The sequence below is a fragment of the Poecilia formosa genome, unplaced genomic scaffold, assembly GCF_000485575.1.
Source record: "Poecilia formosa unplaced genomic scaffold, Poecilia_formosa-5.1.2 Scaffold10, whole genome shotgun sequence".
Classification (NCBI taxonomy): Eukaryota; Metazoa; Chordata; class Actinopteri; order Cyprinodontiformes; family Poeciliidae; genus Poecilia; species Poecilia formosa.
Window position 1 is genome coordinate 3,621,454 of NW_006799949.1, and position 12,874 is coordinate 3,634,327.

The 12,874-nt window shown below is 38.0% G+C and overlaps 2 protein-coding genes across 5 annotated transcripts in view; one reads left to right on the forward strand and one right to left on the reverse strand.

Annotated features, from left to right (window-relative positions):
• Nucleotides 1-923, reverse strand: part of LOC103130663 (ankyrin repeat domain-containing protein 13C) — a 30,362-nt gene extending 29,439 nt beyond the window's left edge. For 2 of the 4 annotated variants that reach the window (XM_007542127.2, XM_007542118.2), the window contains exon 1: nucleotides 256-905. In XM_007542127.2, the coding sequence (XP_007542189.1) occupies nucleotides 256-619 (364 nt within the window). In that variant the 5' untranslated portion in view covers nucleotides 620-905. Of the gene's footprint in view, nucleotides 1-255 lie in introns of all 4 variants that reach the window. The other 2 variants (XM_016665637.1, XM_016665642.1) reach the window with 2 other exon arrangements.
• Nucleotides 924-3,555: 2,632 nt separating this feature from the next.
• Nucleotides 3,556-12,874, forward strand: part of LOC103130688 (cystathionine gamma-lyase) — a 12,001-nt gene continuing 2,682 nt past the window's right edge. Inside the window, exons 1-11 of the mRNA XM_007542156.2 lie at nucleotides 3,556-3,819; nucleotides 5,941-6,022; nucleotides 7,206-7,301; nucleotides 7,445-7,554; nucleotides 7,771-7,905; nucleotides 7,984-8,041; nucleotides 9,126-9,203; nucleotides 9,590-9,742; nucleotides 10,747-10,868; nucleotides 11,398-11,450; nucleotides 11,703-11,841. Coding sequence (XP_007542218.1) covers nucleotides 3,637-3,819; nucleotides 5,941-6,022; nucleotides 7,206-7,301; nucleotides 7,445-7,554; nucleotides 7,771-7,905; nucleotides 7,984-8,041; nucleotides 9,126-9,203; nucleotides 9,590-9,742; nucleotides 10,747-10,868; nucleotides 11,398-11,450; nucleotides 11,703-11,841 — 1,209 coding nt within the window. The 5' untranslated portion in view covers nucleotides 3,556-3,636. The remainder of the gene's footprint in view (nucleotides 3,820-5,940; nucleotides 6,023-7,205; nucleotides 7,302-7,444; nucleotides 7,555-7,770; nucleotides 7,906-7,983; nucleotides 8,042-9,125; nucleotides 9,204-9,589; nucleotides 9,743-10,746; nucleotides 10,869-11,397; nucleotides 11,451-11,702; nucleotides 11,842-12,874) is intronic.

A 12,874-nucleotide genomic window follows, 5' to 3' on the forward strand; every position in this document is an offset into this window, starting at 1 on the left:
GTTTGTTTAACATTGTAATAACAAAATCACCTGATTCCAATCGCTGTCTGACTAATTGGTGCGTTTTCAGGTTATGCCAGAGAAGTGGATTAAAAGTAGTGATCTGTCAGGAGTTACTCAGGCCTTGCGTAATAGAAGCCTCGCCTACTTTTACTGCTGATGAAAACTGATGGTACATGAGCAAAAATAAACCCAGAAAATGTTTGCGTCAGGTGTTTTTATGAATCTAACAATTTAAGCAGTAAGTATGCTCACCATGGACGTCCTTCTGGGCAATATTCTGTGTCCGGATGAGCGAAGACAGCCGTCGGACATCTCCTTTAAAGACACATTCGTGCACCGGAAAGTCCAGCCCCGGTTTGATGATCGGGTTTTTGTTGTTGTCATCAATAACATCCGATGTTGCCAGAGTGTTATTGGTGTTACCATTATTCTGCGACTGTGTGGACGGTGACTTGATTAACTTGTGGTTGCTGAATATTTTACTCGCCCTGCTCTTGTTATTCGCCTTGGGGACAGCGAAGGTCCCGGTGGCAGCTTCCTCGTCCGGTTCCAGCAGATCCTCGTCCTTGCTCGGCCTCTGGTCCTTACGCAGGGAGCGGAGCTTCTCTCCGGTCATTTTCTAAACGGTTCAGGCTGACGGAGCAGAGGGTGTCGCCGCTGACGATGACCCTCCGGGCGAATTGATGCGACTCGCCGGCTGGAGCTCCTTACGCAAACGCTGGAAATCGTACAACATTTAATTCAACGAATACCTGTCCTCCAAAGACGCAAAAACGCCACTTTTCTGAAGAAAGAAGTAGCGGAAGCTTTTGTTTACCGGTTTATTGTCAAAACAAACTGCTCCCTCCCCTCCCGCCGTCCTAAACTGTCGTTGCTGCTCAACACAGAAGCGTCTCACTAGTACGAAAGAGTCCGCTTTCAACTATCGCGAGACTTCAGAAAAGGTTACTAACGGTTATTATCTCAGGTTACTGTAATTGTAACACGGATTTAAAATAAATATTGTATTTTATACTGTGTGTTTTACTACTGACACAAATCATCGCTTTGTTTAATTTTTGTATTATCTATATTGTCTTGATAATGACAAAAAACAAAATCTCTAATATCAGGAACATCTTTGCTATGAAGGAGATATGGTAACATATTCCCTTCACAGATAATGAGGAGGGGGGTTTTATATTAACTGCAATTTCTTTTCTATTTTTTCCCATTAACACCCACCATCTTAAACTGCATGAATTCATTTACATTTTTCCCTTCATTGTAGCTGTTTAATTCCTCACTGCCTGACTTATGGCTCTTTGCAAATAAAAATGCAAAAATAAAAAAACAAATAAAATAGTACAATATTTTATTTTGTTTCTCTCTATTTTGGAGAGAAAAAAATATTAATTCAGCCTATTTGCTTTTAATCAGAACTGAACTTGTATGACCAGTGAAATCCAATCAAAACAAACAAACAAAAAATATTGATAATAATTGAGACACACAAAAAAAATGATTTTGACTAGAAATACATGATATGGACTCCAGTCAGACTCAAGTCACAAATTTGGTGACTTTAGGCTCGACTAGGTAAATCCCAAACGACTTTGAATTTGACTTAAAAGTCAAGCTATTCTTGACTTCAAATGGACATAGGTTTTTGAAAATTCTTTAGGTCATCTGTTTACATTAGGAGATGGTGATTAAGAAACAGGTTGTGGTATCAAACACACAAGAGTTGAAACTTACACCAGGAAAAACTGTATTGAGGCTAGTTTATGTTGCCTTATGACTGTGTATATTAATTTTAATTTATTTATTATATTTTTAGACAAATAACAGAGACTAGTGAGTTATTTCACATAGAACAAAATGTTTTGTCCACTGCTTGGCCAAAACAAAAAAGCCATCACCAAAATAGGTCATTCTAATATTTTATTGTGTGAATGAAAATGGTGTCTCCCTCAACCTCTCTTTCAATTTGAGCACAATGAATCCCAGCATTATCATACAGGAATATGTCCACACCAACAAGGAATTTAAATCCATTGATGGGATAAACTGGTCGCTCAATGTACAGATAGTCAGCTGACCTCATTCTTTGGGATCATGATTTTGCTGAACCTGACTAACTAGCAATCTCAGATCATAGTACTGCCCACACAGGCTTCTGCAGTGGACACTAGGTATGATGTGTGCAACACTTCATCCGTCTTCTTTCTTACCCTGATGCACCATTACTCTGGAAGAGGGTAAATCTGGACTCATCAAACCATATGGTCGTCTTCCATTGCCCCAAAACCCAATCTTTATGCTCCCCTGCAAACTGAAGCCTTTTTCTTCAGTTAGCCTTTCTGATTTGTTTTCTTATGACTTCACAGCTGTTCAGTCCCAATCCCTCGAGTTCCCTTCACAATGTGTGTGTGCATATGCGCTTACTTTCTCTATTAAACATAGCTGTGAATTCAAACATTTGCTGCCTACCAATTAACATCCCACAATGCAACTGTGCATTAAAAAATTAAGGTACAGTTATGGATGTGATCCAGCAGTTTGATCAGATCACATATTCTTTCCAGACACATTTCTTTTCACAGCAAGAAGCTGGATTTTCAAAATTTAGCCACCTTATTAATAATGAATGTAGTTCATGCTGCATTTCGTTACAGTATTTTTCTTTCTCCAATTTCATCTCCCCAAATGTAGTAATCTGACTACATTTGTTCTTTGAAAGCAGTGGTTCCCCATTTTTCCTCCAGTTTCTAATAAAGCATTTGACAGTTCTTAACCCATTCTGCGATCTGCTTAGATGTAGACGATGCATGCCGATAATCTGACCATTTTTAAACAACCAAATGGAAATGCAATGCACTTTGTTATGGCTCAGTATGTTTTGTTGGTCTATTTTATTGAAAAGCAATAAAATAAATTGGTGCCAGGGCTCGTAACGTAAAAAAGTGGAAACATTTACGTAGTATGAACACTTCCGCAGGACACTACTATAGTCCTGCTAGACTTCTGTTATCAGTGAAAGTCAATACGGTGCACGTCTACCCCATGTGGTTCAAACAGGGAAGTGCACTTCGAGTTACTGTCTCTTTCCCAAGCTTGAAAAGGAACAATCCACCAAATTCTGCGTATCTTTTCAGCAACGTCAACAGCTGCTATGGTAGTGGCTTACAAATAAACACAAAATGGTAATTTATGGAGAAACATGCGTAAAGGTTTACAAACTTCTTTGATTTGTTGGTGTGGGCTGCCTTTATTCCTTCAAGAACTTGCCTTTTTACGGTCTGAAATATTTTCTGGAGATGACATAGCTGTAAAATCACAGAACTGAACTCAAATGAACTCGTTATTCACAAGAGACAACTAAACTTTTAACCTGATTCAAAAACAAGATTCATTGCATCACAGCGGCAGGACAGACAGGAAAGCAAACAACGTGCTGTCGTAACAAACGCCGGACGCCCCCGGCGCTACAGCCAATCAGCGCCTCGCTCTACATGCTGATGAGCGCTGATTGGCTGCAAAGGACGAGCTTGTGGAACAGCCCCATAAAATAGTATTTCCCTTTTGCCGTTAAACGGTAATGCGCACTCATCTTGAGTTCAGTGTGTCCGGGTGAATCAGAAGCTCACGGTTATGGCCCAGTCAAATAAACATGAGGCTGGCGATTTGTTCGCTGGCTTCCGCACGGCTTTTAAATCTTTCGCCACAGATGCCATACACATCGGCCAGGAGCCGGAGCAGTGGTCATCGATGGCTGTAGTACCGCCGATTTCCCTCTCTACCACCTTCAAACAGCACTCACCGGGGAACCACGCTGTAAGTAGCCGGATAAGACTCAGTTGTTTAAGGCGGGGGGAGGAAAAGAGGGAGTGGCTGTAATACATACGCATAGGATATACCTAAAATAAAATAAGCTAAAAATAAACATGTTTGTGTAAGACTTCAGTAATAGTACAGTATGAGTTTTACGTGGACTCTCATTTTATTAGTCATTGATTTATTGTCCTATAATGTACTTTTAAAGAGGTCGAGAAATGTAGGCATATCTAAAAAAATGAATGGAATTCAGCATTTTATATATTTCAGTGGTTAAATTTAGAAAGCGAAACTATTATATTCGGATTACTTACACAATGTGATGTTGTAAGCGCTCATTTTTAGTAAATTTTGTGATGTGGCTTACATCTATTGCAAAGCCAAAATTCAGATCCGGGACGAGTTTACAATCAACAAGAAGCTAAGATAGCGACCCAGAAAGAGCCCCCTGCTTCAAAACCAACTCCTGTTTATAAGGATATTTGGCTACTTCCACAAAGAAGCCAAATACATTATGCAAAAAGCATGGTAATGGCAGCATTATTCTGATGGTCTGTTTTGGTACAAGTGACAATTCTGCATCAAACAAAGTGGTGGAATAATAGAGGAAGACTGGGTACAAATTCTTCAACCCCACCTCAAATGAAATGGATAAAGCTGGGATACAATTGGGTGTTACAACTCAATGATGATTCCAAATACACATCAAAATTGCTGTTGGAATAAATGATGCAGGCTAAGATTAAGCTTCTGAAATGGCTTCGACCCTATTTAAAATTCAGTGCCTTAAAGCACTTAAAGAAGCACTTAAAGAAAGAAGCATAGACCTCCACCAAACTGTGGAATGTGCAACTTTTTCTACAGCTGGTTTCCTTCCACTTAAGTTTCCAACAACTGATCGGCAGAACCCTCTTTATAGATTTTTGCTAATATTCTACGTTACTGAAATGTTCCTACAGATTAAGAGTTAGCTGAACAGACAGACTTTAAACACTACCTGTGCAACAACTTGTTAATGATTTAACTTGTTCCAACCCCTTCTTACTACATGTTATGTATTGTTAAAACAAAATGCCCAAAAAATGTAAAATCTGTTAATCAAGGCTAAAATGGAAAAGTACTTCAGTGTTCTGATTACTAAACTTCCCCTTTCCAGCAAAGATGCATACATTTACTAGCTAACTATTTACTGTCAATCATTTATGGCTGGTTATTTGTAAACTTGTTTTTCATGTTGCAAGTTAGGCGGATTAGAGAAAACTGAACGTAAGATAACATGTTGTAAGCAGAGATTAATAAATTATAGTTAAATCTTAGTTATGTTCAGATAAAAACACCTTCTAATTTAGTCTGCAAGTCCAACTAAAAGTTCACCTTTTTCTATTTTTTTTAATTTTTTTTTATTAGCTCTTTTACAAAAGATTACCTCACCAATCTATAATCTTTTCTTTCTGTTAATCAAAATTAGCCGTAGGTTTTCCTGCCTAATTTTGAAACCTAATGTACCTAACGTAGATTAGTTTTCAAAGAACCTAATCTACGTTCTTTGAAATGGTAGATGATTTTGTGCAAACCAAACAAAGCCTTATAGATATAGGGGAGCAGTTCATATAGTATGCTGTAGATAAAGTCGATGAGGTGTATTTCTCACTCACAGTGAACTACACAAACCTTATGTTACTTACATGACATCAACATAACAGCTGCAGAAAATATAAAACACTAGAAAAGGTCGCCTCGTTACATTTTTGTCCAGGAAACGTGAACGAACCTACAATGTAATATTTAAGTTTTAATTTTTCATTGCATGAAAGTTTTTTCATGTTAGGGTTTTTTCAAGTTTTTTTTCTATTTAATAAATTAAAGGAAAAGCTCAAGGATGGTAGACGGCACAAATAAAACTTCGTAAACAGAAGCATCATCCACTGATTGATTTTCCATTGTCCTAAATATGTTTGAAATATTCAGATTTAGCTTCATAACCTCTGTTGTAGTTCCTTCCATTAACTATATATATTTTCCCAGCTTCTGCAGAAACACTGAATGTAATGAAAGCCTGTGGGCTGGAAGTGGTAACCAGGTTCACTAACATTCCAAGTGAACTTCTTTTTTCCCTCCCAGGGCTTTGAGTACAGTCGGAGTGGAAACCCTACCAGGAACTGTCTGGAAAAGGCCGTGGCAGCGCTGGACGGAGCAAAACACTGTAAGCAGCGCAATCACAGAGCAGATTCAGAACATTCTTACCATGTGGAAAGTTTATAGTTTTATCTGATGTCTTAAAACACCATAACTGTTGGGGATTTTCACATCCTAAGCTATTTCCAAACAGTTGAATTAGTCTTTCTTGTAGGCCTAAGAAAAGTATCCACTTCATTCTTATCTTTATTCATGCACAGTTGAAGATAAGGAGGATAAAGTGAAGAAATTGCTTTTGATTATGTAGACTTGCATGTTTGGCAACTTTGCCAACTTCATAGCTAAAGACGGAGGTAAAACCTAATTAAATTGAATATCAACCAGTTATTTTCTACCATTTTAAATGAGCAAAAGCACGTTATTCTGTATTAGACTACTTTTAAATGGCAATATTCATGGAGAATTTGGCCAGGCTTGGAAACAGATGTGAACTTCTAAACATAGAAATAAAAGTTTTTTTTTTTGAAGTTGATGTTTATTCTCCATTGATTGGTCAGACCCGGACCATTGCGAAGGGGAAAGGTTTAACTCTGTGAGCTTTTTGTGTTTTTGTTGGTCGCTTTAAAATCACTTAATATATAGTTATTGGTATAAGCAGCCATAAAATTTGCTTTACTGCAATGCTGTTGCTCACTTTGATACTTTTTCTGGTCTCATTGATCAAACCTTTAACCATAGGAACATGATGATGGTAAGATTTTTGTGACTTTTAAAAAGCATAATTATGGCATTAAGGTCAATTCTTTGAGTATAGTAACCTTCAGTAAATTTGCCTTGGTGTCAAAGTATTTGCACAAAATAGACCAAACAGGTGTGGTTTAATTGCTTAATACTCTGTAGAAATATTTCCAAACAACAGAATTTGTCTTTATTTTATGCGGGAAACTGTAGTAGCCTTCTTTTAGCCGCCTGACTGGCAGTGTCCAGTAACAGGTGGGGGAAGGGTAGCACTATACTGTTCTTTGCTCCCAGCAGCTGAGAAAAACGCTGGTCATTTCTCTCACATCTCATGAAAAGGATTTGAAACTGCAAAAATCAATTGACTGCAAATGCTAGCAATTTTCACACTTAACTTTAAACACTTTAGTTTACTATAATGATCACTGACTACTTAAAACCCTGAGAGTTTCCTATTTTAATGAAATGTTGTTTTTTGGTTTTCAGTAACCATCTTTGCTCCTCTTCTACAGGCCTTGCTTTTGCCTCCGGACTGGCAGCCACGGCGACCATTACTCACATGCTGAAGAAAGGAGACGGGATTGTCTGCATGGACGATGTGTACGGAGGTGAGATTCAGCTTTGGGATATTCATCTACTCTTATAATCGTCTGCCATAATACAAACAATTAGCTTTCCTTCTTTTTTTATTACATTTTTTTTTTTTTTTAACAATCTGAACGGTTCGGTGGTTCCCTTGTTTATTGTAAAGGTACCAACCGATACTTCCAAAGAGTCGCAGCTGGATTTGGGCTGGAAACAACTTTTGCTGACTGTACAAAGCCAGAGTTGCTGAAAGCTGCTCTGAAGCCCAACACAAAAGTAGGTCAAGGAAAGGGAAGAACTTACTGTTCTTGTTGTTTTTGTCACAATTGTTTGTCCTGTTTTTGGGGGGTAAATGCCTTTTTTTTTTTACTGCTAACTCAGAGCAGTCATTGTGAGTCAGCACTTTGTGTAATCAGCATTTACTTTAACCTCCTATTTATTCCACCTGACTAAGTGCTTCACTAATGCCTGTTCTTGTCTCTGCCGGTGTAGCTGGTGTGGATCGAGACTCCAACCAACCCCATGATGAAGGTGGTGGACATCAAGGCCTGCTCTGACTTGGTGCACGAGCACAGCAAAGACATTGTAGTGGTTGTTGACAACACCTTCATGTCTTCTTATTTCCAGGTAGTAATGATTCCTTGTAATCAAATTCCTGTGACTCATTCAATGATTAACCTGTGTGTTTGTTTTGTGCACCCTTAGCGCCCCTTGGCTTTAGGAGCTGATATCTGTATGTACTCCGCCACCAAATACATGAATGGTAGGTTATAAAAGAGTCCTCGTGTAATGTTGAATCTATTTTATTGCACATTGTTGTAAACATTTTTTTTTTCTGATGTGGGGTTAGACATTCGATGAGGTAAATGACCAACATTCTGGAAAAAATGCAATATTATGATTTCAATGTTGTCAAAGAGAGCGTTACAAATACTGTCCAGGCTTTTTATTGGTACTCCGTTAGAAAACATTTTAAATGTGTTAAATGTTTTGACCAGCTGACAATCAAACCCTGAAAATGTCAAAATTGTCAAAGTAAAAAAAAAAGAAAAAAGTAAACATTTAGAAACAAGAATCACCTTGAGCTTTTATAAGAATAGTTTCTCCATAAATGTCAACAGCTTATCAAAACGGACCAAAAAGAACAAAAATCAGACCGAATAGATGGAATTGATTTTAATTAGTGCAATCAGGGAGAAAACAACTTAATGCAGAAAAAGAACAAACACCTCCAAGTCTCAGTTTTCTTCATGAGAGTATACATTCAGTGGATGAAGAAAGACTATATCTATGTCTCGTGGTGAGAAAGGTGGCACACTGCTGTAGGTAAATATTCCCAGAAAGTCAGGGCTATTCCTACAATTTATCTAGGCAAACTGACAAAAACAAACAAGGCAGAAGAAGAGCACACACACGCACGCACGCACGCACACACACACACACACAGAAAAGGAGCTAGTGATTTGACTGTTTATTTAGAATATACTGTATAGGGAGGGAGACTACACTTTGCATATAAAACATCCTATTTATTTTATAATGGAAAAAAATAACAGACATTTCATTTTAAAATATCAATACTTTTTATTTGGGTCGCATGTGAACCAAGAAAATGAGTGAGAGTCCTTCTATGTAGTCAGACTCATAATAACTGGAGGGAGAATACAAAAACATGCACATATTTTGATTGAAGATATTAAGATATTTTGGGAAAACTCAAAGTCCCTGAAATAAACCCCATTATATGAGTACGTAAACTCAACGTGGCTACATCAATGCTGCAGGAGCACATAGTGATGTCTTACTTTCTGTTCTAACACGAACTGTTGCTTCTGTTTATGTGGCAGGTCACAGTGACGTCGTGATGGGTCTGGTGTCTTTAAACAACGATGATCTGAATGAACGACTGAGGTTTCTGCAAAACGGTGAGGAGATGATTACTGTTCTGTTATAGATTTAACCAAAATGATACTTTAAGAAAAAATGTGCTAAAATCATTCTTGGTCTGCATGTAGTATGTGTCTTTTTACCCCATTACAATGATCAAAATGATCAAGTATTAAGTTTGCAAGTCAGCTGCTCATTTTCTTTTTTCTTCGAAGTCATTCTCTGCCTACTTAGCATCTGGTGAAGTGGCTACTTGAACCTGTTCTGCTTTCATTCAGCAAACAACCAACACAAATGTCTGAGGCCAAAGTCCTTCACCAAACTAAACCTTTCACATTGTTGGGGCTTTGTTCTGTTTGCCTGATCAAAATTTTTTGGAAGATTTGTTTCTAACCTCTGTGATTAATGTTCTGCCTGCGACCAGCCATCGGTGGCGTGCCGTCTCCCTTTGACTGCTACCTGTGCAACCGAGGCCTGAAGACGCTACACCTGCGCATGGAGCAGCACTTTAAAAACGCCATGGCTGCTGCCAAGTTTCTGGAGGCAGATCCCAGGGTGGAGCGGGTCATTTTCCCAGGTGAATTCTTTGTCACACCTAATATTTGTTGAGACATGCGTCCCAACTTTCTAGAGTTGCTCACAGCAATTTACTCTTCACTGGAATAGAACCACAATGTAAAGAACAGACGGCTCTTGAGAAGTGTGTCAAAGTGAGGTTAATTCATTTGAATTTTTTTATTATTTTTTTATTTATCTGCTGTGATGGAACATTTATATGTGTTTTCTTTAATGCTTTTGTACAGGAAGGTGCGATTCAGCTGCATAAGCCTGGCTCATGATAATAAAAAGCGGACTCTTTGTTGTTCTCGTATAAACTGTGTTAACCTTTAACCATATGAAATGAAATAATCAGCATTCTCAGCTCCAGTTTCCTCTGATGTTCATGCCATCAGTGTCTGTGACCTTTCCCTTCTTTTTCAGTTTTATTCCACTATAGACTTGATAAAAATTTACAACCCCAAGCTTTCCCTTCTCAAGGACCCCTTCCCTTTATGCCTAAATGAATCATACATTTATGCTTTTACTGTTTTCAGTTGTTCTCACAGTATTGTTCAAGGTTTCTCCCAGAAAACTTGCTAAGCCTGGTGGTTGGGTGCTAGGGCAATCATTCATCCAGCGGCCCGTCGTGTTTTTGAGTTAAAAATGCTTAAACCTGACAGGAAATTTGAAAGTATCTCTATTGGAAGATTAATACCTGAACACCAACTACAAAGTCTTAAAAAATGCAGACATTTTAAAGAGACTTTTAAAAAAAAAAAGTAGCATGAATAGGTTTTGACACACAGGCATGTATCCATTTTTTTGCTGAACCTTGTCTAAAAAAACACATTTCTCTCAGCTGCTGTTTTGAGCTGCTCAAGCAGAAGTATCAAGAGTTCACATACTTCCTTGCACTAATTTAGAGCTTTTATTCAAGCCACAATCTTGAACAAAAGCCTAAAAAACGAGCCCTGTTGCTTTGTGTAGGGAAACTAGGTGGTGTTTGCAACTGGTTTTTCATGTTTTTTCCTCTCCACACAGGCCTGCCCTCCCACCCACAGTATGACTTGATGAAGAAACAATGCACCGGGTGTCCAGGGATGATCACCTTCTATATCAAAGGGAAACTCGAACACGCCACCACCTTCCTCAGCAACCTTAAAGTAATTTATAGATAATATGTTTTAAGTCTTTTTTGTTGTTGTTGTTGTTGTTGTGGTTGGTATTCAGAAATGTCTGGTAATGGAACCAGTTTAGACAAAAACAACCTTAGGCAGCATCACATTATTACTATGTTATTGTTGTAGCTTAACCTGATTATTATTTTGCTTACACAAAGATGGGTAGAAAGAAAGGCAAGTTGTGTCCATACGGCACACATCAACGAACCTAAGCAGAAATTACTCAGTGTAATTCTTGTTTCTGGTTAAATATTTGTGCATTTCTTCATTAATCGTTCCTACTACTACTTTATTTATCAAGCATTTTATTAAAAACAAAAGCTGCAGTAAAGTGTTGTATCGAAGTCCAGCACTTTATTCTAAATCAATGAACCTTTAAAACGTGGAAAAACAAAAAAAATAAAAATAAAAAGACTTTACACGACAGTGAGATCAGTAAAACCTAAAACAGAAATCCTTATGCGGTTTAATATTTGCTGCTGTTTCCTTCATGTCTGTTGTTTGGTTTCAGATGTTTGCAGTCGCAGAGAGCCTGGGTGGTTATGAAAGCTTAGCAGAACATCCGTAAGTATCATCTATCTGTACTCCTAAAAGAGCTTTCGAAACAATTTTACACCTTTCTTTTTGCAAGATAAACTGCATTTTGAAATAATCCCACAAGAGGGCAGCAAAGCTCAAAAATAGAATCAACCCCTACGTTAGGATTTTTTTTTTTTTTTTTTTTTGCATTGACTGTTCTGCTTTCCTTCAGTACATCAGGATTTTTTTTCTGTGTTCAGCGCATGTTGAAGTTTCTTGTCTCTTGTCTGGATTTAGAGCAATCATGACCCATGCCTCAGTGCCAGAGAAAGAGAGGGCCGTTCTTGGGATCAGTGACACACTGATCCGTCTCTCAGTGGGACTGGAAGACGCGGCTGACATCATCGAAGACCTTGACCAGGCACTGAACGTTGCTGTGAGTATCAGTAATAGTCAAAACAAACTGAGGAAGAACCTCAGTTTGTTAGTCAAAACAGGCTTTAAATATGGGTGTGAGAATCTGAACTTTTGCCAGCTTTCCCAGCAAGACTAAGGCAGAAACTGTTTCTCCTGGGTTCCAGCTAGAAATCTGCCAGCAGGAGAAAGTAAGCCTGTAGTACAGTTGACTGCAGATTTTTTTTTTGTCTTTGTTTTACTTTTAAAACAAAGTAGAAACTACAATAAGTAGAAACTACAATAAGAATGTTTGTCTTTCGGCTCAATCACAGACATTTTTGCAACCTAGCAGATAAAAGCTGTGGGATGGATCCCCAAGTATGTATGATCTAAAGTTTACTGATTACAGAAACATGTAATATCCATCCTGTTTCTTTCGCTGCCACATGTTTTTTGTTTTTTTTTCTTTTCCTGGGTTTATTTGGTGCAGAGCGTGTGGTTTAGAATAACATACAGGGGGCACCAGAGAGCTCAGAAGGCCCACCAGATTTAAACCCCAAAGAGGCTTTCCATATTTTTTTCAGAATAAACAAAACAATAACACACATACAGTGATGATTGCATAAAACTTTATTTAAAAACTAACAAAAAAAATATATATACATATTTCCAAGAACTGCATGTGTTTTAACTCTACCAGCTGCAAGTATGTAATTTTCAAAGAATCTGGACCTGATGAGCCTGTGTTATTGATCAAAATTTTAGATTGTTATTAGGTTATTGACTTTATTACATATGATCAAAGTTATTACGTTATGAGCAGGTATTACATTATTGGTTGCCACAATCCATCCAAGATTTTTTCCCCCCTAATCACCTTTTTCCGAAGGGTTAATCAAGCCTTCCTGACTTTTTTATCCATTCATTTTCCAATTGTCCTTCTATCCATCCGTATATTTTATCCAAGGTTCTTTTCCCCAATCCCATTTTCTAAATGACTCAGCCAACCAGCCTTTCTCCCCACACGTACCATCCATCCATCCAGCCATCCATCCATCCATCCATCCATCCAT